The following is a 24,866-nucleotide window of genomic DNA, read 5'->3' as shown; positions in this document are numbered from 1 at the left end:
TAAAAGAGATTTGAACAAAAACAGCCCATTTTGATGTGAACCATGCTACTGTCATTAACACCTTTGTTACCTCCAAATTAAATTACTGTAGTGCACACTATTTGAGGCTGCTGTTAATGTTTTTCTGAAAGCTGAAGTTGGTGTACAATTCTGAAGCATCCTTAGTAAGCACTGTTTCATTGTAAGCATATTACTCTACTCTGCAGTATCTGCTGATTGGTTACTGGACACAGTTTAAAGTGATTGATTTTGACTTAAACGTTCCTGGAAGACAACCATGTTGTGTGGCATACTGCAGCAGTTCTGGTCATTGGAGACCCTCGGTATGGAGTTCCCTGTTTAAAAAAAAAAACAAAAACATTATAATAATACTTGCAAGTGTTCTCTGTGAAGAGCCTAACATCTTTGTGGCATTATTTCCCCTCTAATTACTTTACTTGCTTTTTCCCCCCTTTTTAAAGGTTGAATTTGCCAAAAAAGAAAAAGAAAGTAGAGCATGAGGATGAAGAGCAGGACAATTCTATGGGGTGTAGCAACAGTGTTGAGCAACTAGATACAGATGGAGACAATTCCAGTGAAGTGTCCAGTGAAATGAACTTCAGCTATGAGTATGCCCAAATGGAAGTTACCATGAAGGCACTTGGTGGCAGTGGTAAGAGACAGTGAACACATCACATCTCATAGAACTGGAAGGAACTTCGGAAGGTCATGGAGTCCAGTCCCCTGCCCTTTTGGCAGGACCAAACACCATCCCCTCCCCCCGCAATTTGCCCCAGATCCCTAAATGGTCCCCTCAAGGATTGAACTCAGAACCATGGGTTTGACAGGCCAATGTTCAAACCACTGAGCTTCCCCCGACCCGACCCGACCCGACCCGACCCGACCCGACCCTGTTAAGAATGCAAGTAGGGAGTAGTGTTACATCCTGAGGACCTTGTAACCTGGGAATCATTTTCCTATATAGTTTCCTATTGGATACACTTTCTTCTCCTAATCACTCTGCCCTTGAAGTGGGGATTGGGGGTAGGGGAACCTACAAAACTTGTTAGAATTCCATTTCTGTTCAGGGGCCCCACAGAACTAGAACACTGGGGGCATCGTCATGTAGCACTGAGGTATTTGGGCAAAGCTGTGTTCATAGTGATCCTGCAGCCAACTCTGAAATCAAGTACTTTGGTTTCAGTAACCTTACATAGCTGTCATAGGTACCTGACTTTGCAAAGGTGAGGGGACTTGATTCAACCTGACCTTGTCTATCTCTAGCTTCCACTAGGTCACCTAATGTTGGTATTTTATGCTAAACTATTGAATAAAATAACTCTTGGTTTTGTATACTTTGAGAAACTACTCTAGTCCATCTCTTCTAATTATTTTTAATCTTCAGCATACACTTCATCCATTGATTTGAGGGCTTTACAAAGGCAGCAGACTAGCCATATCCCAGGTTTATTGATGAGAATTGAGCCACAGAGAAGTGGTAACTTGTTCAAGGTCATGATAAATTTATGGCCAAGCCAGGAATAGAATCCAGGTCCTCTTAATCCCAAACTCTGTACCCTGGATCGCTGCTTCCCCCTAATAGCTCTGCACGCAGTGGCTGATCAAACACTACAAGACTAGCTTCTTTCTTTTCAACTTTTGTTTAGACCCGATGCAGTCAATCTTGCACAGCCTGGAACAGCAGCACGAAGAGGAGAAGCGATCCGCATTGGAGCGGCAGAGAATAATGTATGAGCATGAGCTAGAGCAGTTGCGAAGGCGGCTGTCTCCAGAGAAGCAACACTTACGTGGCATGGACAGGTTCAATGCCCACTCGCCCAATGCCCAGCAGCGCTTACGCCAGTGGGCAGAAGAAAGGTGGGTGATGAGAATGTATGTCACTTTGCAAACAGTGGTGGTCGGGCTTGAAGTCTTCTCATGCCAATGATGTCTTTTATCCATTTAAGGTGCATATGACTACAATACATGTCTTTGGCTCCCAAGAAGAGCCCTGCAGATAAGCAACAATGGTGTCAAGATACAATCAGCCAAGAAGAAATATCAGTATAAGGATTACAGTCACCCCCCCCGCCCCCGAGTTCAGCAATTCAGCAGACTTTGGGAACAGCAGATGTCCACCAGCCCCGCTCTTCCTCCCGGTTGTCCCCAAAGTTGGCTGAATTCTTCTCCCCCCTTCCCACCCCAAAGAAAGTACTCATCAGAGCCACCTCTGGAGCAACGACTGCTACATGCTCCTTCCACCAGGGTGGGGTGCATATGCAAGTGTCGTCTGCCTACATGTGCGCCCCACCGCTCGTGGGAGGAGCACATGGCAGTTCTGGCGGCTGTGATGGTGGACCAGGCCACGGCAACTCTGGTGATGGCGGCAGCTCTGGTGAGTTGCTCATTTACTTGGGGTGGGGCTGGGAAAGCCTGGCTCTGGGGGGCCCTAGGGTGAATGCAGTAAACCCTCGCATTTAATGAACTTTCAGCATTAACAGGCACCCCTCCCCCAATTAGACCATTAAATCGAGGGTTTACTGCATCATACTACTCATTATGTTCCAAGTTCTAGAAAACGAAGTTGGACAATAACTATTTTGTCATCTTATCTAGCGTGCAGGAATGCCATCTCAAGTGGCTCAGCTATTCTAATTTTAAGTGAAGAGTAGGAGATTGAGGGAAATTTATAGATACCTGCTTAAACTGTAGCTCAGAGGGGGCCAAACTTCCTGCCTCTCAGAGCTGCAGAAATTTGAGAGCCAGGCATGCCTGCCGAGGCTCGGGGCTTTGTTCCTGGGATCATTTCTATCAGAGTTTGGGTCGCCGTAGGGTGATGGGACTAGGAGCTTCTGCCCCACAGGGGTGGAGGGTTGTACCACGGCTTTTGACCACCATTGGTGCCTGCCAGGGCTCAGGGTGTCAGCCCTGTGGAAGGCACCTGCTGGGGCTTGAGGCTTCACAACTGAAGCCCTGAGCCCTGGTAGGCACTTGCCATGGATTTGAATCCCAGACCTCTGAGAGGCACCTCCTGTGGGGCTGAAGCTGTGTCTCTTCCTGTTTCCTCCACAGGGTGGATGCTCTGAGCTCCTCTTCCCCTCCTGTCTGGTAGGGGGAGAATGGCAGGGCATTGGGGGACCTTATGAGCTGCACTTTAAAAGAGCCGCATGTGGCTTGTGAGCCATTGTTTGGCTACCTCTGCTGTATACTCATAGAGCCACTGCATTTCTTCCAGTCTCGTTCATCCGTCTGACCTGAGCAGCCCTAGCATAGGGAAATCCCTGGCCCATGGACCAGATCCAGCTCCCTGCTTAATTTCATCCGGCCTGTGGCAAGTTGTAATGCTGCAAGCCAGAAGTCCTGAATCTCAGCATCCTCCTGTGGGTCTGGAGCAGTGAGTGCCAGCTTGCAGCAAGTGAGAAGTTCTACATTCTCCCCAAACCTTCAGGTGCCGTCCCACAGCACCCATTGAATTGTGAATTCAATTGTGAATAGTGGGAGCTGTGGGGATGGCATCTACAGGTGAGGGCAGCATGTAGAGCCACCTTCCCTCCTCTCCCCTGAGGGCCACAGGAGATGTCCCGGCGACTCCCAAATCTGGGAGGTGCTGGAGCTAAGTGCCCTGCATTCCTTCCTGCACCCCAGCCCCATGGCCCTCCTCAGTTTGGAGCCCCCTCCCACACCCTGAATGCCCTCCACAGCCCAGTCCCTTCTGCACCCTGAATCCCTCCATTTTGGCCCCATCTCAATTATAGGGTTGCCAACTTTCCCGACTGGACAGACGAGATGCCATTGCCATTCATGGGAAATGGCACCTTGTCCATCCAGTCAGAAAAGTTAGCAATCCTAATCCCAGTACCTAGCGTAAGCCCTCAGCTTTTCCCCTGTTCCCCCTGCAGGGCTGTGTGTGATACATGCTTCATTTTTTTTTCTGGCCCAGGGAGAGAGGGGTTAGTGGTGCTGGTAGAAAAAAGGTTCCCCACCCCTGTACGAGATGAAGGGAGGATTGACAGCAGTCCCTGCAGGACTCTGAGAGTTGGTCATTGGCTGTAATAGAGCGATTCTTGTAAGCCCCAGAGAGGGAGCCTCCTGCCGCTTCCCAGAGAATTCCAGTGAAAGTGCTCCGGACTGCTGCCTCCTGTGACAACAGAATTACTGACAGTGTTTCTGACAGTAACAGCAGCTTTCTGGTGACAGTGAGGTTTTGCCTAAAGCAGAGGGTGAGGCAGAATATAATGCATGTAAAGGCAATTCAAAAAAACCCACAGACACTACCATGCACACCCATCCTCCCCCAAAAATCCACTTTTAACTTAAACTGCCAAAGAAACGCTATGGGGGAGAGGAGAGAGAAGTACTGTAATGAAGGATGGTGCACATCGTCTCCAGGTCACAAGTTCCAACTCGTTCCCGATCAGTTGTGACCATGTCCAAATATTTTGGTGGCTTGTGTAGAATGAATTTGGTGTTGGTGACCATAGATCCCTGTGACAAGCTTTCTGTGTCCCAGTAGGCACTTATTGATGTGCTCTCCTCAGAGACCATATACTGACAGGTTCGTAGAGACTGAATTATCTTTTCACCTTAAGGCAGGTCTTCAACATCTGGCCTGGGAAAAGGCTATTGAATAACTTTCACTGATGCTGCCTGTAGCGTGGGTGCAAGGGGGAAGCCTTTGGTTCTCTGGACTTGGCAGCCTGGCTGCTTTGTAGTCACTACATTCATATCACTCTCAAATATACTTTTTTTTTTTTTCTTGCTTTCAAAAATGATCTTGTGTTTAACTGATCTTTCCATTTTACAATCAGTTACATTTGGTTATTGACTTCTATGAATGCCCTGTGTACCTGGCAGTGATCAACCCCATGGTCCTATATATTCTGCTGCAGATCTAGTAGAGTGGTGACCAAAAGCACTTGAGTGGATTGCCACATGCCCTTCCCCCATCAGCCAGGCACTGCCCCTCCCAGCCTGGTGTACTATCCAGCACCTTCCTGCAGCCAGGCACCTCTCCCCCACCCCCCAGCAAACTGCCGGTGACTCACCGGAGCCGCCCGAGCCACTGGAGCCCCACCAGAGGCACCAGGAGCCCTGACCCATGCCAGCCACACAACCATGAGAGCAGTGCAGAGCCTGAAGATCCATAATGCGAGCTGCTGTGCCACTGGCCGAGCCAGTGCACTAGCCCACAGAGTTGTATTCACCACAATACACTGTGGCAAACAGGGAGCGTATTGGACAGGGCAAGTCTAGTAAGAAGTTTCCTCACTAAAACAAACTATTGGTTATTGGTTATCTTTTTTTTTTTTTTTTTGGCCTCTCCTCCCCAAAAGAGAAGAAATGTTGAACCATAGCCTGAGGAAGCTGAGAGAGCAAATTGTTAAAGCTAATTTGTACGTGAGAGAAGCCAGTTTCATCGCAGAGGAATTGGACAAGAAGACAGAATATAAGGTCACTCTCCAGATTCCAGCTTCCAGCCTTAATGCTAACAGAAAGGTGAGGCAGCAGGTCATTTGACCTGAATCATTGCTCAGTAAGGTTGTCTGTGTAACAGTTCCCATTGTGATCCGACGGTTCGAACGATCCAGTGAATTTGCTGTCACATTCATGCTTGTAATGATGATCGTGGAAGAGCAAGTCTATTGTATGCGATGACACGAAAGTGTGGAAATATGCCAGTTTGTGGAAACGGGATGTGGGGAAAATTCTCTATTAGAACAAAATGCATCCCTGTTTGAGTGCTTGTTCACGTCCATTGCGTGTGTGTGTGTGCATGCCATGTGCACAATTGTAGGAAGATTTTCTCTCCCGCTAGATTACATTCTGTGCATTCTTGGGGATCTATCCCCCGTTTTCAGCACCTCTGTGTTACAACACCTGTTATGGATGGTCTAGGTTTGCTTGGTCTTGCTGTAGCACAGGTGGCTGGTCTTCATGATTTCTCAAGGGCTATTGCTGTCCTACATTTTTATGATTCTATGTTAAATGTTTTATCATAATTTTTGGCTTAATAGAAAGTTATGCATAAATAAATAAAAGGGAGGAAATGATTAAGCAGCTGTATACATTTGGACACTGTAGATGGTAATAATCTGACTTTGAATGTACAGCCTCTTTCATTGGAGGCTCTTAATGAATTGTGTAAATATTCATCCTTGCCACAATTCTGTAAAGGAGGAGATCTACAGAGATGTCTCCCATTGTCACTGGAATAAAATGTGATGGTTTAACAGGGAGTGGCCATCAGTATTGACAGCTGGACTCAGATGCTACTGTTCCAAATTTGGCCATTCAAACTAGATTCTTTTTTTAAGCCAAAACTTTTCTTAGTTACTTTAACTTTTTGCCAGTTGTTGGGACATGGCTTCCTTACTCAGGCCTTTTTCTCTACTGGTTTTGTTTTGCAGCGCGGTGCAGTTCTTAGTGAGCCTGCTATTCAGGTGAGGAGGAAGGGGAAAGGCAAACAGATCTGGTCACTGGAGAAATTGGAAAATCGACTGATAGATATGAGGGATCTTTATCAAGAGTGGAAGGACTGCGATGATGACAGCCCAGTAAGTAAGAGTGGGAGAGAGAGACCAGTAATGTGGTGATAAAATTGTGTGTTTAAAAAACAAAATAGGACAGGAAACTATTGAGTGTGGGAAGGGTTGGCAAAAAGATGCCACATATCTTCAAACCCTGCGGATTGCTAGTACTGAACAGAGATTCTGCAGTTTCGTCAATATTTCATTAACCTGCTATGTTTTATCACTTTTTGTATTTTTATTTCCACTCATGGTTTGACAGTGGAGCTGGGAGAACTATATCATAAGGAGAGAAACCTAAGTAGAGAGAATAAGAGTTGTGGTCTTGGTGAACTTTTGAATGATCTGAATTTAAAATGATTAACAAACCAAATTTAGCTTACCATAAGCCCCAGTCAACCCTACAACTTTACTTTTATATAACTAGGTTGTTCAGAAGTGTGAATAATTTACACCCTGTGTAAGTTATACCAACCCTATGCAGTGGTGTAGACAAGGTTATTTTGGTGGTTACACCTTTCATGGAGGGGGAATTATTAAGCCTACGAAAACTCTCTCCCATCACCAAAAGCAATACAGTAGCACAACTTTATATTTGGAGTGTTGACCTGGTCTGAAAGTTACCATGTTTTTTTGGATCACTCTGATCAATTTTCATTTCTGGCTTATATCGGACGCTCTAGAGGAAGAGAAGAGCCACCTGTGAAACCTGGCTTGTTCACCAATGCTGTGAAAATGACATACTATAAACTTTGTCTCATAGAACAAACCAGCAGTCATGTAGCACTTTAAACACTAGCAAAATAATTTATTAGGTGGTGAGCTTTCATGGAGAGGCCCACTTCTTCAGATCTGGAGATACGCCATTTCCAGTATAGATCTGAAGCAGTGGGTCTGCCCCACAAAAGCTCATCATCTAATAAATTATTTTGTTAGTCTTTAAAGTGCTACATGACGGCTGGTTTATTTTGTTAGAATACAGACTAACACAGCTACCTCTCTGTTATTAGCCTCATAGAGGTAGCTGTTTTAGCTGGTATCTGTAAGAATGAGGAGTCCTGTACCTTAATAACTCTGTTAGTCTCTAAGGTGCTGCAGGACTCCTCATTGCTTTTATAAACTTTAAGGCTGTCTCTACACTACAAAAATAACTTTGAAGTTGCGTACTTTGAAATTCAACTTCAAAGTAAGCAACTTCGAAGTGGAGTGTCTACACACACCCTACTTCATAGTTAAATTTTGAAGTAGGGCACTACTGCATTCCCAGGAACGGAGTAAGGACTTCGAAGTTGGGCTCCCTACTTTGAAGTTAACTTCAAAGTAAAGGGAAAAATGTGTGTGGATGCTCTGCTGGCTACTTCAATGTAGTGCCTAACTTCAAAGTTAACTTCGATGTTAGTTCCTAGTGTAGATGCACCCTAAGTGTTTTACATTATTTTGAACTTGATTCAAGGCATCTAGGTCTTACTTCAAGCGAACTGATCCATTTTATGATGAACAAGAAAACCACAGTCTCATCGGAGTGGCTAACGTCTTTCTTGAGTCCCTGTTTTATGATGTGAAGCTGCAATATGCTGTCCCTATCATCAATCAGAAGGGAGAGGTTTGTCATTTCTGTACATCAAACTTTTTAATTGTTAATGGAAGTCACAGGGCTTTTTATATGAAGTGTTTTTGTTATTAATGGTACTTGACGATCGAATGACTAGTCCTTCATCTTCTTTCTCCTTCGTCTCGTGTGTTTTCACCTGTGTGCTACCTGGGCAGCTACAGACTCCAGGTTCATGATAGTGATTCACTTCCATATACAGTAGCCATAAATGTACTGGTGGTAAGTGGCTACAACCAAAATAATGCCTTGTCTAATGGTAAATGCCCAGAGTTCCCAGTTGCGATTGAGGCTTCGCTGTAGTAGGTTCTGTAGAAGCCCATAGGAAGACACTTTTCCCCAAAGAGCTTGCAGTCCTAAAGATAAATGAATGGGATAAAACATTAGAAGGGAAGCAGTGGAGGGAGGAAGAGGCACCATGGTGACAGATGAGGTATGCTCATAATGCAGCTACCTTAAAAAGTTAGAAACCACTGTCTGGTTCTACCTGATAATCTTTCCACCCGCCCCTTTTCATTAGGTGTCAGGTCGTCTTCACGTCGAAGTGGTGCGAGTGAGTGGAGCTATTGAGGAGCGAATCGTAGGAGGCGATGATACCACAGACGGTTCAAAAGAGAACGACATACAGGAGAACAAAGTTGTTTGTATGGTGAGTTCTAGATGCAGTGCCCGAAAACTATTGTCACATCCCCAATTCTGAACCAATTTTCTGCTTTCTGTTGCTACCCAAATGTAAAAAAAAATCATGATTAAATGTGCATTAGCTTCTGTGTTAATGATAAATTATGTGGTCTCCTTTTTGTTTACTGCCTATGTTCAGTTATCCTCACTTGTGAATTGTTCAGTTTATACAGCCTATTTGAATGCCATCCAAGTGTTTTAAGGTTTAAAAGAAAACAAATAGCTAGCAATGCTCAGTGGGATGTGCAGTCTACTAAGCTGGCTATATTTTTCATGGACTTGCTTAATGTCCTGGGGTTCGTAATTGACCCTGAAATCCCTCTATCTTGTCTCCTGTCATGGAATTTAATTTTTCAAAAGGTGGAAATGAAGCAAGAAGACTAACTCTTGGGATTCTTTGGACCTATAATGGCATTTTTCTGGTCCCTGAGGTGCTTATTAAAGAATAAAAACCAAAGATTTACACACACACACCCCCAAGCAATTTATCAACCTTATCTGGGGCCCTAGTAAAACCAAATACATAGTCCTACTCTTAATAAATAATGCTTTGATTCATCTAACCAAAAGATTTTGGGTTGAAGAACCCTGGTCTCTCACATGTGTATGTGGGAAATGTGAGGGGACCTGTACTCTTGTGCATGGTCGAGGCCGAATGTGAGAGGGAAAGCATGGTAGATGCCAAGCAGAAGGAGCTAAATATGCACTCTGGTGTCTGTGTGTAGCTGGTAAGCACTGGTGACCACTAGTATGCAATGATACTGGCAAATTACATAATGGAGAAATTAGAATGGTACAATTATTTAGAGATTCCTAATTCAGTTGTACTTATTTCCCTTAGTAAATAGGGAAACTTGTTTATATTACAGCCCATTTAAAACAATGGACCGTGACAACATGCAAGACACTACATTCAGCCATTTGGACTGGAGAGCCATCAACTACATGAAAATATTTTGCTAGTCTTTAAAGCGCTGCATGACTGCTTTTTTGTTTTGATAGAAAACAATGAAATGTGCCTTTAAAACAGCATATGAAGTTAAAGTTCCACCAGGCCTTTATACAACATGCCAGCAGTTCAAGAGAAGGGGCAGTTTTTCGGAGAGTTTGCTCTTGCACCCATAATGATGACTATCCCACTGCATAGAAAAGATAGAAAGTATTGGGAAGAGCCACCCTCACTTAATCAAGAGATCGTTAATGATGTGAAACTCAAAAAAGAGCCATACAAAAAGTGGAAACTAGGTCAAATGGCAAAGGATGAATATAAACAACTCAAGATATTGGGGCAAAATTAGAAAGACCCAAGTACAAAATAAGATTGAAATAGCTAGATATAAAGGGTAACAAGAAAGCATCCTGCAAATACATTAGAAGAAAGAGGAAGATCAAGAACAGGGTAGGTCCTTTACTCTGTACCGACAAACAGCTAGAATTACTCTGACCGTGTTTTCATAGACCAAGGGAAGTTTTTCAGAAAACCCGCATATCCAGAAGTAAATTATTCAGTGACACCTAGTGGTGACTTTGAGCTGGATCAGCAAAAGCATTTTATCTACAAATATTTCAAGGCAGGCGAGTCTTCTTTTGTTGAGACTTTTGTGTCGGAGTCACTGTTTAGTGTCCCAGTTGAACAAGACATTGTTTTAACAAGCTAGCTTTCTCTTCTGTTTATCATTAAAATTGTTTACTGATTAAAACATATTTTCTCTGCTTTTTCCTCCCTCTAGATCAAAATACTTCAGGCTACGGGTTTGCCTCAGCATCTTTCCAACTTTGTGTTCTGTAAATACACTTTCTGGGATCAACTGGAGCCAGTTACAGTTGCCCCTGAGGTGGACCCATCTTTATCTCCCATCAGCAAGGAGCCACAGTGCATGGTTGTCTTTGACCACTGCAAAGTAATTTTCGTTGGATTTATTATTGTAGTCACAGATAGGAAAAGCAAAATAATTGAAGAAGTCTGCCTCTGGTCTAGTGGCTTTCTTTAGCAACTTTTAACAAAACAAAGCAGCAGACATGTAGCACTTTAGAGACTAACAAAATTTTGTTAAGTCTTCAAAGTGCTATGTTTCTGCTGCTTTGTTTTGTTGGAGTGCAGATGAACAGGGCTACGTCTCTGTTACTGTTTACTAAACTTTATCATTTGCATTTTTAATACAGTAGAACCTCCCAGTTGTGAACCTCTCAAGACTAAAGGTTGTTTGTGAATCAAAAATATTGATAACCTTGAACAAAACATTAGGATCATTCTTTTACAAGTTGCAGCTGAACATTGACTTAAAACAACTTTTTGCACTTTATTATGCAGAAGAAAATGCTGCTTTTAACCATCTTAATTTAAGTGAAACAAACAGTTTTTTTATCTTATCAAATCTTTTTTTAAACTTCAAGTTCGTAATATTTAATACAGTACTGTACTCTTTCTGCTTTGTTGTGTCTGCTGCTGTTGCTGGCTGATTTGTGTACTTTTGTATCAAATGAGGTGTGTGGTCGTTTATAGGGACTTGATACAGTCACTGATGTGTAGTCTTTCACTTGCAGGTTTAATAAACTGATTTTACAAGCACCATTTACTGTACCAAAAACAACATGTAGAAAAATGAAATGAATTAATAAGAAAGGAAAATAGAAATGCCTGTATAAGAGATGTGCAAGACGTCAGACTAGAAGATCATGACAATCTCTTCTGGATTTCATACCTGAAAGTCTTTGTGTTTGTCTGACTGGAATGAGCTTAAGAGTGTGAGCAGGGTCTCCTGAATTCTAGTCCTAGCCTTTCCGCTATTTACTATGGCACTGGGCAAGTTACTTCACTTCTCTTAGTTTCCCTATATGTAACTGGGAAGGATGTTGTGAGGACTGGTTAACCTTTGTGAAGTGCTTGCTGGAAGTATGCTGTTCTGGTTTAAGGTGCTGGACTGGGACTCGGGCATGTGTTTTCAATTCTCAGCTTTGTCAGGTACTCCCTCTGTCACTTTGGGCAAGTTAGATATTCTCTCTAACTGATTCTGCATCTGTAAGAAGGAGTAGAAATGCTTTCTTTTCACACCTTCTTTGTCTTATTAATTTAGATTTTAAGCCTTTGGGGGCATAGATGTAGCATCTAGTACAACCTTCTCCAACCTCGTCTGTAGCTTCTAGGTGCATCCTTAGGTACTACTGTAATGCAAATAGTATGGACAGAGGAAGCACTAGAGAAGTGCCAAGTATTCATTTTTACCTGTATGCACAAACTAATTGCATTTTTCAAGTAGAAATAGGTATAAAACCCAGGACACACCACCTAGTGCTAGTGGAAAACCTTAAATGCCCATGTCAAAAGCCTTTTTATGCCAAAAAAAAAAAAAAAAAAAGTCAGTGAAATAATAAGATGGGATTTTGTTACTAGCCTGTTCCAGAGTTCAACATATGTAATGTATCTAGCTAGTTAAGTAAATGTCTGGTCATAAATATCTCCACTGATGAGCTCCTTTATGTGAAGAGAGTGGCATGCAGAGTGAAAGCAAATGTCATCTCCAGAGTGCACGTAAAGTAGGGGGTTATGTTGGTATTAGTTTAGAAGGAACGTATAGTCCCAAAGAATAAAAGGTGTTAGCATGACCCTGTCACTGTCTGACAGCAAACCATTTTAAACAAGTGTTGGGGTTTAGCGTACAGGGACCTTGGCCTAATTAGTACCTTCGCAAACACATAATTTAAAAATCCTTTTAAAACTTTTATTAAAGTTACTGTATGGGCAGGGAGGGAAGTGTAAGTTTCTTAGGAAGTGTCCTTTATAGGAAAAGAGAAGTTAGTTGAGATGTCATTAAGGTCCAGTTCTGTTTCCTAGAAGACACAATAAGATAGCAGAAAATGCACCAGGAGAGGGAAGAAGAAGTTAAAAAAAAACCCAGCAAAGATAGAAAATTCAGCTTCACTTGTATCTGCTCTGCTGGAAAGCTGTAGGCACAGCACATGGTTTTGAGCAGCTGTTCTGAGACATGGCCATCTTATATCAGTGATTGGCTGTGTAGGGCATTTAATTTAGCTGCCTTTCTAGTAATGGGCTTACTGCAAAGGATGCCACCTTGGCTGACTAAGCCAGACTTTAGACGGAAGAAAAAAGAAAGTGAGAGGAGAAAGTAGCAGCAAAGTAGAGAAGGAAAAGAATGCATTGTGTGGGAGATGGACGAGACAAAATCTCATGTCCTATGTGGTGGTTGGGCTGTAGCTGGACCTGTTGGAAATGGCAGTGTCACCTGGGCCCCGTTGGTCAAGATATTTTTTCAGGATTAGGTTAATGAAGTCACAGTGGTGTCAGTCTGAGCTTGGGTCCCAAGAAATGAAATGGTCAGTCATTATGATGATGAAGCTTGTTCTTTCCCCTTCTCTTCTATTCTCTTCCCATCAGCCAGCATTGCAGTAGCTAGCTCTTCCCTCCAGCATCATTTTGAGGACTTAGTAGGGATTTGTGGGTGAAACAGCCTTAATCCTCTCATTATTTTTGTTCACCAATTGGGTCTAATTCCAGATTCAGCAGTTTTGGTCTGTTGACTTCTAGTTGCACACTTTTTTTGCTTACAAGTTCTGCTTCCTGTCTTTTATTTATATCAGGAGTCCTTTTTATTTGGACGAATGCAGTATTTGTTGCCATTCTGTACCTTCTTCCATCAACATTTATTGTTGAACGTTATTGTGACGTTCTAAATTTCCACTCACTTTTCACAGTTGAGCTCATGATTAGGATAAATTTGTAGGCACAGTTGTCAAAATAATTAACATTTTTAAAAAATGTTTAACCAGTTTTGTTGTTTCCGCTTAGGAGTTTTCTGTGAATATTTCTGAAGACTTTATGGAGCATCTGTACGAAGGGGCTTTGGCTATTGAAGTGTATGGCCATAAGCAAAGTGATCCTCGCAAAAACTCAGCCCTGTGGGATTTGGGAATAATTCAAGCCAAAACACGAAGCCTTCGTGACAGGTAATTGCACACAGTAACCTCCCACATAGTTTAAAATTCAGTCACCCAGACACAGTAAATATCTCTGGGATTCTAGAGTGGGTTGGAGACCAGCTATCATATCCTGGGTTAAGTCACAAATAAAAATAAATCTGATGTTTGGATCTTTGTTAACCCTCTGTGCTCATTGCAAAATTACCACGCGTTGGTAATATAGGCCAAACACTTACAGTTTTGATCTAAGAGAAAGAAAAACCTGAAGATTAAGGCTGGATGATGTCTATATTACTTAGGAAACACCATGAAAGTGTAATTTTACAAACAAACAAAAGAGAGTAGGGCTCTTTTAACTGTTACTCTGAAATCAATGAATGAGCGTCTTCCTTTGGTTATGTGCCAATGTATTGGAAATCAGAATCAGTCCATGCCACCAAGCGTTTCCAATGTAAGGACTGGTTCCTGCTTCCATTGCAGACAGTTGTGGTTTTGCCATTGACTTCAGTCGGAACAGACTAGATTAAGACATGATATTTTAACAATTGCTGGGAAAAATAAGGAGAAGGAGGTTTGCTTTGGTGTCTGATCTCAGGCTGTCTGGACTGGCTTACGAGAGTGAGTACCAACTTCAGGGCAGACTCACAAGAACTAGAGCAGGGACCCACCTTAATTGTATGTTCTATAATTAGCTATCACCAACCATTAAAAATTGTGAACTCGAAAAGCACGACTACAGTTTTACTGTAGGATCCCAGTCTCCTGCATTCAAGTCTATCTTGCCACACAGGCAAGCTGGACTTAGTATTAGATGGTTACTGTACACCAAAGATCACAAATGCCTGAAGTTTTTCCGAGCTGCAAGAAACCAGTCGCTTGCTCCAGGTCCTGTTTGTACCTTAGACCTCACACCAAAGACAACATTTGTATCTAATCGTGTTGTAAATCCATAGATAGATAGGTTATTAATTAAGAAAAGAAATGGGAGTTTTCTACCATGTTAAAGCAGACAAACATATATGCACTAGTTTGTGGTTTTAAGAAGTGACAGACCTGCAGTAGTCTGTCAGCTCTTTCTGCTTTTCAGAGGTTGACCCTGGGGATCTCTGCTTCTTTTTATAGCTCTGGCCCTGTGAGAGTCCACCCAGCAAAAGCAATCAAAATTTTTCTTTACAACTCTTTTTATTTTCTTTTTCCAAAATTCAGGCTTATGGGTCAAACCCTTTTGCACATAGCCCTTCCATGGGATTTAAGAGGGCAGTTAACAGATTCTTTGTAAGATAGCCCACTTAGTTTTGATAGGTGCTGTTGATGGACAAGAGATGATCTCTACCAACTAGGTTCACAGTTTCAGAGCACACATTATTTTTAATTACAAAGCAAAAGCTTAACTATCGCCTTTTAGCGGGCACTAGAGAAATTGTAAGAGAGATTAATTTATGTGGCAATTTACAGGCACTTCATTTTGTAAAGTCTAAACCAGTGGTTCTCAACCTATTTGCCACCATGAGCTGAATATGCAGCTAGGTGTGCATCCTCCACACAATATACATACTACTTATGTAGCCCTGAGGATGTCCTATGCACCGCAGCTGTGTGTTGATTTGGGCCACAAGTGGGCCGTGTCTATAGAAACATTGGTCCAATACCAATGTTTACTAACACACAACCAAAAGCAAGTAGTTTCCAGTAATGAATTTGTTAGTGCTGGCCTGAGGCCTTGAGCCTTATCAGGAGCTGGAGGCTGGTCTGCCAGCATCACATGTGGGCCTTGCAAAATTTAGTTCTTTTCAGATGAGGGTGTTCAAAGATGGAAGGGCTAATTTTATAGGCTTTGTGGAAGAAGTGCAACTTAGAGGTAAACTTGAAGGAAGAGAGGATGGTAGTGATGGGGAAAACCAGGACAGGGGGCCTCATGAAACTAGAATATCCTTAATTCTCCCTCAGTAATGCTGGTTCAACTGCACTGAAGTCTGTGGGATCGGACAGGTATAACAGAGCAGAATTTTACCTTGATGTTCAGTTGGCATTTTTTCTGATATTAAACTTGTATGAAGAGCCCAGTAATTAGCTTATGTCTTGTATCTACAAAAATTCTAGGCCAAAGTGCCATCACTAGTTGTTAGCTCAGAAATAGCAACAGATAACTAAAATCTTTTTCCAGGTATAAGTGCCTCCCCTTCACCTGCTATGATCTTTGCACGTACTAAGCAGAATCGTATACCTTGGCTCAGCTCTTAAAAGAAAGAGAGAGAGAGAAAAAAGAAAAGCAAACAATTAAATTGTGAAATGGTATTTGTCATGTTTTCCAGATGGAGTGAGGTAACCCGAAAAGTTGAGCTCTGGATTCAGATTCTGGAACTTAATGAGAATGGAGAGTACTGTCCAGTTGAGGTGGTTCCTGCCAAGGATGTATACACTGGTGGCATCTTTCAGCTCAGACAGGTAAGATGGCAGCTACGGGAGTCATCTATGAAAAGAGATCAGCTTTCACTTTCTGAGGGAAGCATGGAAACTTGTGTTGTGTTTCTGTTCATTGAGTTTTAATAGTGGGCTTATGACAAAGGAACCCTCAAGTTTAGGTCCAGTATTCTGTGACTGTAAATTGGGGTGGTGAAATTATCTATGGTCCTACATAAGGAGGTGTTGCCACTGTGGCAACGTGATGTGCGTCTGCACTGACATATTGAGAAGCTTTGTGAACCACAGTAGATAAGGCCATACTGGAGCAATGAGTGTAACCTCTGTGTGTGCCTATCTGACCGTCTGAATCACCATCTGCTGTTTTAAAGCTGATCCAATAGTGGAACTGGAAGGGACTTCAAAAACTCATCAAGTCTAGTCTCCTGCCCACGCAGCAGGGCCAATTACCATCTATATCATCCCTATTAGAGATTTTGTCCAACCTGTTCTTAAATATCTCTAAGGATGGAGATTCTACAACCATGCTAGGCAATTTATTCCAGTACTTAACCATTCTGACAGGAAAATTTTCCTGATGTCCATCCTAAACCTCCCTTGCTACAATGTAAGCCCAGCGCTTCTTGTCCTATCATTAGAGGCTAAGGAGAATAATTTTTGCTCCCTCCTTGTAGTACCTTTTTAGGTTCTTCATCTCACAGCATGGAAGCTCAGTGGCTGAATCCCACTGAACCTTCCTGCTCAGGAGAGGTTACACAGATCCTTCCTGGAGGCAAAAAGCCTTCCACCCGAGCCACGTACCTTGCTAAATGGCAGCAGCTCTCGATTTGGGTTGCAGAGACACACATTTCCCTTATGGGAGCCTCAATTCCATTCATTTTGGATTGTCTCCTTCACCTTAAACAGGAAGGCCTTTCCCATTTGTTGATAAGGGTACATTTAGCAGCTATTTCTGTGTTCCACACGGGTACAGAAAACCGCTCCTTACTCATGAACCCTCTAGTTTATGGCTTCATAAACTGGGGGGGGGGTGAAGAAATTCCAGGGGGGAAGGGAGGCACGGCAACCCAGCCCTCCCCAGTCATTCCCCACACCCCAAGAAAGAGCTGGCCTTTGCTTCCAACTCTCAGCCCCTGCCATTTCACGTGAGCGTCCTGGTGCAGCCATTATCAAAAGCGGGAAGCTGGCAAAGGCCCACGTGGAGCTAGCTGCCTCCTGCAAAGGTGAGTGTGGGTTGGTGGGGGATGAGGAGGACGTGTTTAGATGAGGGGCTGGCAGTGCCTGGCTTTGAGAGAGAGGAGGGGCTCAGGCAGGCAGCTGACAGGTGGCTGGAGTGGCTGGCCCGCGATTTTAAAAAAAAAATAGAGGTGTGGGGGAATGAAGGTTTCTCAAAAATCAAAAGGAGGGGCATAATGCTGAAAAGTTTGGGAACCACTGCTAGTTTATCAATGTCTCAAAGATAGGATATAGACTATCCATATATGCATCAACCAGTCCAGCCTTGGGACCTTAATTTAATCTTCCGTAAATGAATGGGTCCCCCGCTTTGAACCGCTAGCAAGTTTCTCATTGTTATCTCTCCTATAAAGTAGCCTTCTCGGTAGCTACTTCATCTAGAAGAGTGTGTTGCAAGCCCTCACATCAGAACCTCTATATATACTGCTCTCTGTAAAGACAAGTTACAACTTACACCACGCCCAGCTTTTCTTCTAAAGGTAGTGTCCCAATTTCATCTTAACCAGAATATTTTCCTTCCAATGTTTTGTCCTAAGCCCCATTTCACCTCCAGGTAACAAAGCTTGCATACTCTAGATAATGTAAGACGCTAGCCTTCTACATAGAGAGAATTAGAACATTTCAGAAATCTAGCCAGTTGTTTGTGACAGTAGTGGAAAGAGTTGAAGGGTCAACCACTGTCATCCCAGTTTGCTCCTCCTGGGTAAAATCCTGTATTAGTGTGTGCTACAACCTGGCTTGTGTTCCCACTCCACCCATCATAGCACACTTTACTAGAGCACAAGTGTCCTCACTGGCCTTTTTAGATCAGGTCCCTGTCATGAAATCTGTAGGTCTGCTATGTGTTCCTCAGGACAGATACTTACTGTGCATTATGCCAGTACCCAGCAGGCCAGAGATGATGCGGCCTACGGCAGAGTGGTATTGCATTTGGCTGTTGGCTGCGACACTACTACCTAACCTTTTGCTTGTGAATCACCTAACTGGAATACACATGAACAAGCACTAGAAGAAGAAAAGACTGTTATGTACCTTCTCATAACTGTTGTTCTTCGAGATGTTTTGTTTGTGTTTAGTCTTCCTCCTACCCCTCTGTCAGAATAGCCAGAAAGAAGAAACTGAGGACGTGAGGGGCGCTATGTTGGATCCCATGAGGGGCCACTCATGGGGGCACCCAGACCAATCTTGTAGGCACACGCTTCCCAAAGAACAACAGTTGTGCAAAGGTGCATAACTGTCTCTTATTTACTATCACAGCTTGATCAAAAACCGCATGCCAAAGTTCCCATGATCTTACTGCTAATCCTCTTCACCAGCTGCTCTCCCATTATTTGGTTCCTGCACATTTAATATTTTAAAATAGAGTCCTCTGGGCAGAGAACAGTGTAAAATTAGCACGTACTGAATACACACTGCACCTCCTGAACTCCAAAATTATTACAACTTCCTATTCTGCTGACCATACAGCAGCAGCTAGCTAGTAAATACTGTTTCTAGAACTGTGCTGACCTCATTAGTGGTGAGGGTTTATAATCAGAGAAGCCAATCCCACAAAAAAGTCCAGTCAGCTTTAGTAACATTTACCAAATTGCATTCTCTCCCCTCAAGTGTGCAATCTCAAAGCAGATGGTGGAGGGGAGTTCCTATTTTCAGTGTTTTAAGGATTTGTTTTTAAACTGTGCCCTTTGAAAAGTTTTCATCAAAAGTTTTCAATCAGATTGTGGGGTCACTGAACGGCCTGCCCATTTTTGTGGATTTAGACCTCCCTGTGGAAGTGGTAGTTTTACTTAATCAGTGTCATGTGAGTGTGTGCCATCCCACCTTCTATGTAGTAAGCAATCATGAGATTCAAATTTACTATATATAAAGCCACCACCAGCAGAGGTCTCTCCGTCACCAAGTTTTCACAATTCATGACATTCAGTTTTTCAAATTGTTTACTTGTGTAGGGGCAGTCCCGGCGAATCCAGGTTGAAGTGAAGACTGTACAGGAATCTGGGACCTTGCCTCTAATGGAAGAATCCATATTATCTGTTGGAGTTGGCTGTGTTCAAATAAGGCATAACAAGTCACAGAAAGTGCACGAGGCTCATCAGGTAAAATCCTGTCTCATTAAGAGATCTTTAGCAGGAAGAAAAAATTATAATTCAGAGGCTTGCACGTGCACCTGGAAAGCTGTGGAAAATTCTTTAAGGATAAATTCATTTCTGGAGCAATTCCACAGGCTGTAAATTATCTTACTGTGTGTGAAACAGTGACTTCTAAACTATATTTTTCATTAAACTCTTTCAGTGAACATATTGAGAGGAATGCATGGGTGAATCCAGATTCTGACCTTTCTCTAAGAGATGCTACTGAAAAAAAATTGCCTCTTTAACAGTGACTTCCAACATAATAAGAATGAGACTTGCAATACTAACACACACTTTTGCTTTACCCCTTCTTCCTTTTTATATAAAAAATTACTAAATGAATAAAAACAACTGTTTTCAAGGAGAGTAGTAATACACACCCAAAAAGCAGAAAAGCCAGAGTGGACAATCCAAGAAGTCTGCTAGAAACTTGGTTTTTGGTAATCTTGGTCATCTTATCTGCAACTCTAATTTCTTTCTTTCCTGTGTATCACATTTTCTAATGACTCTGAAACAAAGAAAGGTATGCCTTTTTAAATTTTAACTTTCACTTACCTAAAATTTGATTTGTTACCTAAACGGGAACACCAGGAGTTAGTTATCCCTTAAATAGCTAGATAAATATTTACTCAATGAGTCTATAAGTATAGGAATGAATTTGCAAAAACTTTTGGAAATCCTTTGCTTTTAGATTGCTTTTGTTTTTTTTCTTTTTCTTCATTCAGTGAATAGAGATTCATGTCTCGTTCCTGATTGCCTGCTTGATGTAGGTCATTTTCATGAAAGGTTCTGTGTTCTATCAGGCTACATCTACACTGTAGCCCAATTTTGAAGTAAGATGTTCTGTAATAGCTGTTTTGCTATTAGCTATTTTGAAATACATTGTCTGCATACTGAACCCTTATTTTGAAATAACTATTTTGAAACAGGTGCTGTTAAGGCAGGCAATCGCGCTTATTTCAAAATAACGATTAGCTACAAAGCCAAGTTATTTTGAGAAACGGCTGTGATTTTGAAATAACTTTGCTGTCATCTACACTACTCGCATGCTACTTCAAAATAAATTCAAAATATTGTGTGCATTATTTCAAATTTTGTAAACCTCACTGCAGGAGGAATAGTGCTTATTTCAAAATAACTATTTTGTGCATAGTGTAGACAGCAAAGTTATTTTGAAATAGTAGCTGTTATCTCAAAATAACTTAGCTGTGTGGCTGTAGCCTCAGAAAGCCCTGAAAAGCAAGGGGTCAGAGCTTTTGTGCAGTTACCCACTCGCATGACTTTTGGTTTAATTTAAAAGTTGGTTTCATGTGTTAACATTTTCCCCCGTTAATGGTAAAACTAGCCTTAAAACTAATCTTTTGTCAAACTTTAATTTCCCATGCTTGCTATGACAATTCCTACCTCTTATAGGTTCTTTCATTAGTGCTATCATGTGTCTATGAGGTGGATTGCAAATTATCCTTTCCACTATAATTATTCATTTTTATTTAAATTACTTTAATATTTTGGTAATCACTTCTTGGCAATTACATGTAGTGATTAGAATAATTTATTAGTGGTATTCTTTAATTGTTTTGTAAGCTATAAAAATACATTCCAGTTGTTTATACTAAGTTATACAAGTCCTCAATTACATTACTCTTCCAGACGAAGTTTATAAAGGAAAAGTAAGTAGTGGATGCAGGTGGCACTGGTGTTCACTATTAATACTGTAGTATCAACATCTGTCCCTAGGGTGCTACACTGCTGGACATTGTAATCTGAGTCACATCTGACTTCTAATGTTTTTAATCATGAATACTGTTTTTGCACTTACACATTTATATATTAGTAACAGAGAGGAAGCCGTGCTAGTCTATATACTATCAAAACAAAAAGCAGTCAAGTAGCACTTTAAAGACAAGCTCACCTAATAAACTATTTTGCCAGTCTTTAAAGTGCTACTTGACTGCTTTTTATTTATATATTAGGAAATATATTAGAAATGACTTGGGTTTGTATATTTTTTCATAGGAGGAAGTGGATGATATGGACAGTTATCAGGTAAATACAATGACATCTTATTTCAGATATAAATATGTGTAAATCAGATTGCCTGGTACTAATATTCAATATGAGATAGCCATCAACGTTGTATATCCCACAGTATGAGGCATGACTATCTGAATGGTCCATCTCCTGAAGATGGTAAACTCTTGATGATTACATAAATTTTTGCACAATGTAATATCTGACTCAGAATTTAGAGTCATTTTTCTGTCTGAAAGAATTTGACCCACTTATGTGTTCTTCCAAAACAAGGCATAATTTACTTCTATCTTGTCTACTCTCTGATATGCTTCCCCTCTGTGGCCACAGTTTGTGGATTAGGATTGACTGTGATCAGAGCAGTCGTAGGTATAATGTTTAAAATGCATAGAAGCAAAATAACTTGCACTGTTTTGTGCTATGAACATGGTTTGTATTGTACCTGGAAATAAAATATTGGCTAGTGATTGACTAGCAGCAAGTCAGGACAGGGATTCTATTCCTAGGACCACCACTCACAGTGACTGCGGATTAGGCATCTCACCTCTGTTTTGGCTTCCCCCTTTGTAAAACCAGGATCATGTTTTTAACTTCTCAGTCGTGGGTGTGGCATAATGGTTGCAATAACATAGTCATGAAAAATATACCTAAGGAAGTAAAAAAAGCCTTGCACTCCTTATTTCTGTTACCAATAACATCAGCATATAAGGATAGCAACAAGATATTCTGTTTTTAAATTTCTTTCGGGGGCTTGAGACAATTGTAGGTGCATTTCTGCAAGATGATACCTATCCAGAATTATGCAGATTATGGTCTGCTTCTATCTTTTTGTTCTTGATTGATTAAACGCCTAAAAACAGAGCAGAAATGTATGGGGAAGTCTGTGGCCAGTTCTATGCTGGACCTGAAAGTCTATTTCAGATACGCAATTCTAGCTACAGCAATTGTGCAGCTAGAATCAATGTATTGGAAACTGACTTCTGTGATTGTCTTCACTAAGGAGGGTCACCCAAAGCCATACAGAGGTTGACTGCCAACCCCAGATAGATCAATCTTGTACATCTTTATTAGAGGTGCAAAACTGAACTCCAGAAGATCGACCCTGACTAGCTCTTCATGGAAGCATAGACAAGCCCTTGGAGGGGGAAGGGGAATTATCATTTAATATCAGGAACAATATCTTACCAGAAATAGCATTGCCTTAATCCAGCATTGCCACCTATTCAGCAGCCTTCCCATAAAGCAAAATTGGATCCATAGAACAGGAAACTGAACAGTGAGGGCTGGTTCTTACTATGTGTCTGTAAATCACCTAGCACAAAGGGGGCCCCTAAATCTGATTGCTGGTCCAGCTCCTGCCACAATATCCTTGTTACCTATGATGTTAGCTTGTGGGACAGTCTGGTTTGTAAGTTTCTTATTTCCAGTTTTACATTGGCTAAAAGGAGTACTAAGTAATATAAGGTGATAAATGGAGAGAGAGACTGGCCAGATCAAGTCAGGACTTGTAAAGGTAGGACATTGTCCAATCAGTGAATATGACTGCATGTGTGGAACAATAATGTAATTAAGGGAAATAATGGATAGACTAGATGATTTAATGGGGAGCTCTTCCATGGCTCATTTCTAGAGTCCCCAGGGCACTAATTCTAGGGAAGGATGGCCAAAAATAAAAAGTAGGAACAGATGGGTTGAAAGCTACATATGTTACAAATGGGAAGCAATGTTTTTCATGGATTGGTACTTACAGAATGTGCTTCATTTACATAGGACAGGGATTTGGAGAGACTGCGTCGGAAATGGCTGAACGCACTGACAAAACGGCAGGAATATCTAGATCAGCAGCTGCAAAAACTTGTCAGCAAACCTGGTAGGTGTGACTTTATTGGCAGCAGGTGTAGTGAGAGTGTAGGTAGGGTTTTTGGTGGGGGAGGGGTACAGGGTGCTAATGGGTATGAAATTTAATAGAAAAGGGAAGAAAGTCAGAGTTTAATAGACAGAATCTGTGTATTCTTACAGAACAGGTGTTTTTATTGAAACTGCAAGCAAGTGATTAGAGGAGACGATGGAAAAAAATGCTTTCAGGCTATCTGAGTGACTGTCCTACTTTTCCAGATAAAACAGAAGATGATGCTGACCGGGAGGCACAACTATTAGAGATGAGGCTCACTCTGACTGAAGAAAGGAACGCTGTAATGGTGCCTTCTGCTGGCAGTGGGATCCCTGGAGCTCCAGCAGAGTGGTAGGAATATTACTGTATCTCACAGTGAATGTAAAACTGATAGGTTGCCTCTGCCTGCCTTGGATTCCTGCCATTTTCTGCACCACCAAATGTGGGTTCCATAGGTTCTATGAGAAGAGTGGTTAAATTAGGGGTGTTAGTGTGAAAGAAACCCAGAAGTACTCCTTAGTAAGTGATTCTTTTATTGATCAAAATGTAGCTGATCTTTGGAAAAAATTAAATCAATATTTATTACCGTTGCACTTAGGGTTAGAGTAAATTAGTGTACGTTAATTACCTAACTCCTTCATTTAAAAGGCTTCTTCATCACAATAAAACTCCATCTTCAGGTGCATTGTGTGCTTCTGTCATTAGACAGCAAGAGTTGCACATCATTTGCTAAAACAGCAAATTACCCTGGACCAAGGTTGCGTCCGATAGCAGCTGTGGGTAACAACTGCAGTAGAGCATGCAAACAGTTTCTATTCACACAGGCGTGCACACACCCATATTCACTGACTTCTGACTTGGACAGCAGTTTCCTGTGCTTGGTCTCTCCCCCTGGTAAGCTTTGGGAGGAAAAGCTGATCAGGAGACAAATCACAGTAGTCAAGGGGGCATGAGATGTCCTGCATGAGGTGCACGATAAAATCTCTAACCACACCAACTGACTGGACCACATTTGTTTAGGTCTTTCCCATTGAACTTTGCTAAAACCAACACTTTGGAAGGATAAAGAAGTCCTTGTTCCTTTTACTGAGGACTTCTTGTGTGCTCTCTTTCAAGTTAAAAAGCTGCCAGTATTTGAAAACTGCATTCTGAGCATGCACAGCAGAAAACAGTGTAGCTATAAGATACCTATTTCAGAAGAAATGTATCATGAATGCATGTGCATCTGGGGAAATGTGCAAAGGCTGATTTAAGCAACTTACTAACTTTTGTCTAATTTTTTCTTACAAATCCTTCCAAAAGGTGTTATGAAAACTAAAAGGCTGAAACAGAATAAAGCATTAAGGTGGCTACTTTAAATCACAATATATTAGGAAAATGAAAAATTAAAATTTTAACAGCAATGTGAATTTGGACATGTTGCA

The 24,866-nt window shown here is 41.8% G+C and overlaps 1 protein-coding gene across 4 annotated transcripts in view; it reads left to right on the top strand.

The window, feature by feature from the left end:
* Window positions 1-24,866, top strand: part of KIF13B (kinesin family member 13B) — a 214,879-nt gene that overhangs the window by 120,494 nt on the left and 69,519 nt on the right. For all 4 annotated transcript variants that reach the window (XM_074991473.1, XM_074991471.1, XM_074991472.1 and 1 more), the window contains 13 exons: window positions 462-652; window positions 1,647-1,857; window positions 5,313-5,475; window positions 6,387-6,533; window positions 7,960-8,109; window positions 8,636-8,764; window positions 10,527-10,697; window positions 13,601-13,758; window positions 16,044-16,176; window positions 19,338-19,484; window positions 21,537-21,566; window positions 23,322-23,421; window positions 23,667-23,793. In XM_074991473.1, the coding sequence (XP_074847574.1) occupies window positions 462-652; window positions 1,647-1,857; window positions 5,313-5,475; window positions 6,387-6,533; window positions 7,960-8,109; window positions 8,636-8,764; window positions 10,527-10,697; window positions 13,601-13,758; window positions 16,044-16,176; window positions 19,338-19,484; window positions 21,537-21,566; window positions 23,322-23,421; window positions 23,667-23,793 (1,857 nt within the window). The remainder of the gene's footprint in view (window positions 1-461; window positions 653-1,646; window positions 1,858-5,312; window positions 5,476-6,386; window positions 6,534-7,959; window positions 8,110-8,635; window positions 8,765-10,526; window positions 10,698-13,600; window positions 13,759-16,043; window positions 16,177-19,337; window positions 19,485-21,536; window positions 21,567-23,321; window positions 23,422-23,666; window positions 23,794-24,866) is intronic.

This window comes from Carettochelys insculpta, chromosome 3 (genome assembly GCF_033958435.1).
Source record: "Carettochelys insculpta isolate YL-2023 chromosome 3, ASM3395843v1, whole genome shotgun sequence".
NCBI lineage: Eukaryota > Metazoa > Chordata > Testudines > Carettochelyidae > Carettochelys > Carettochelys insculpta.
Note: the sequence above shows the minus strand (reverse complement) of the source record. Positions and strands in the feature narration are given on the sequence as shown.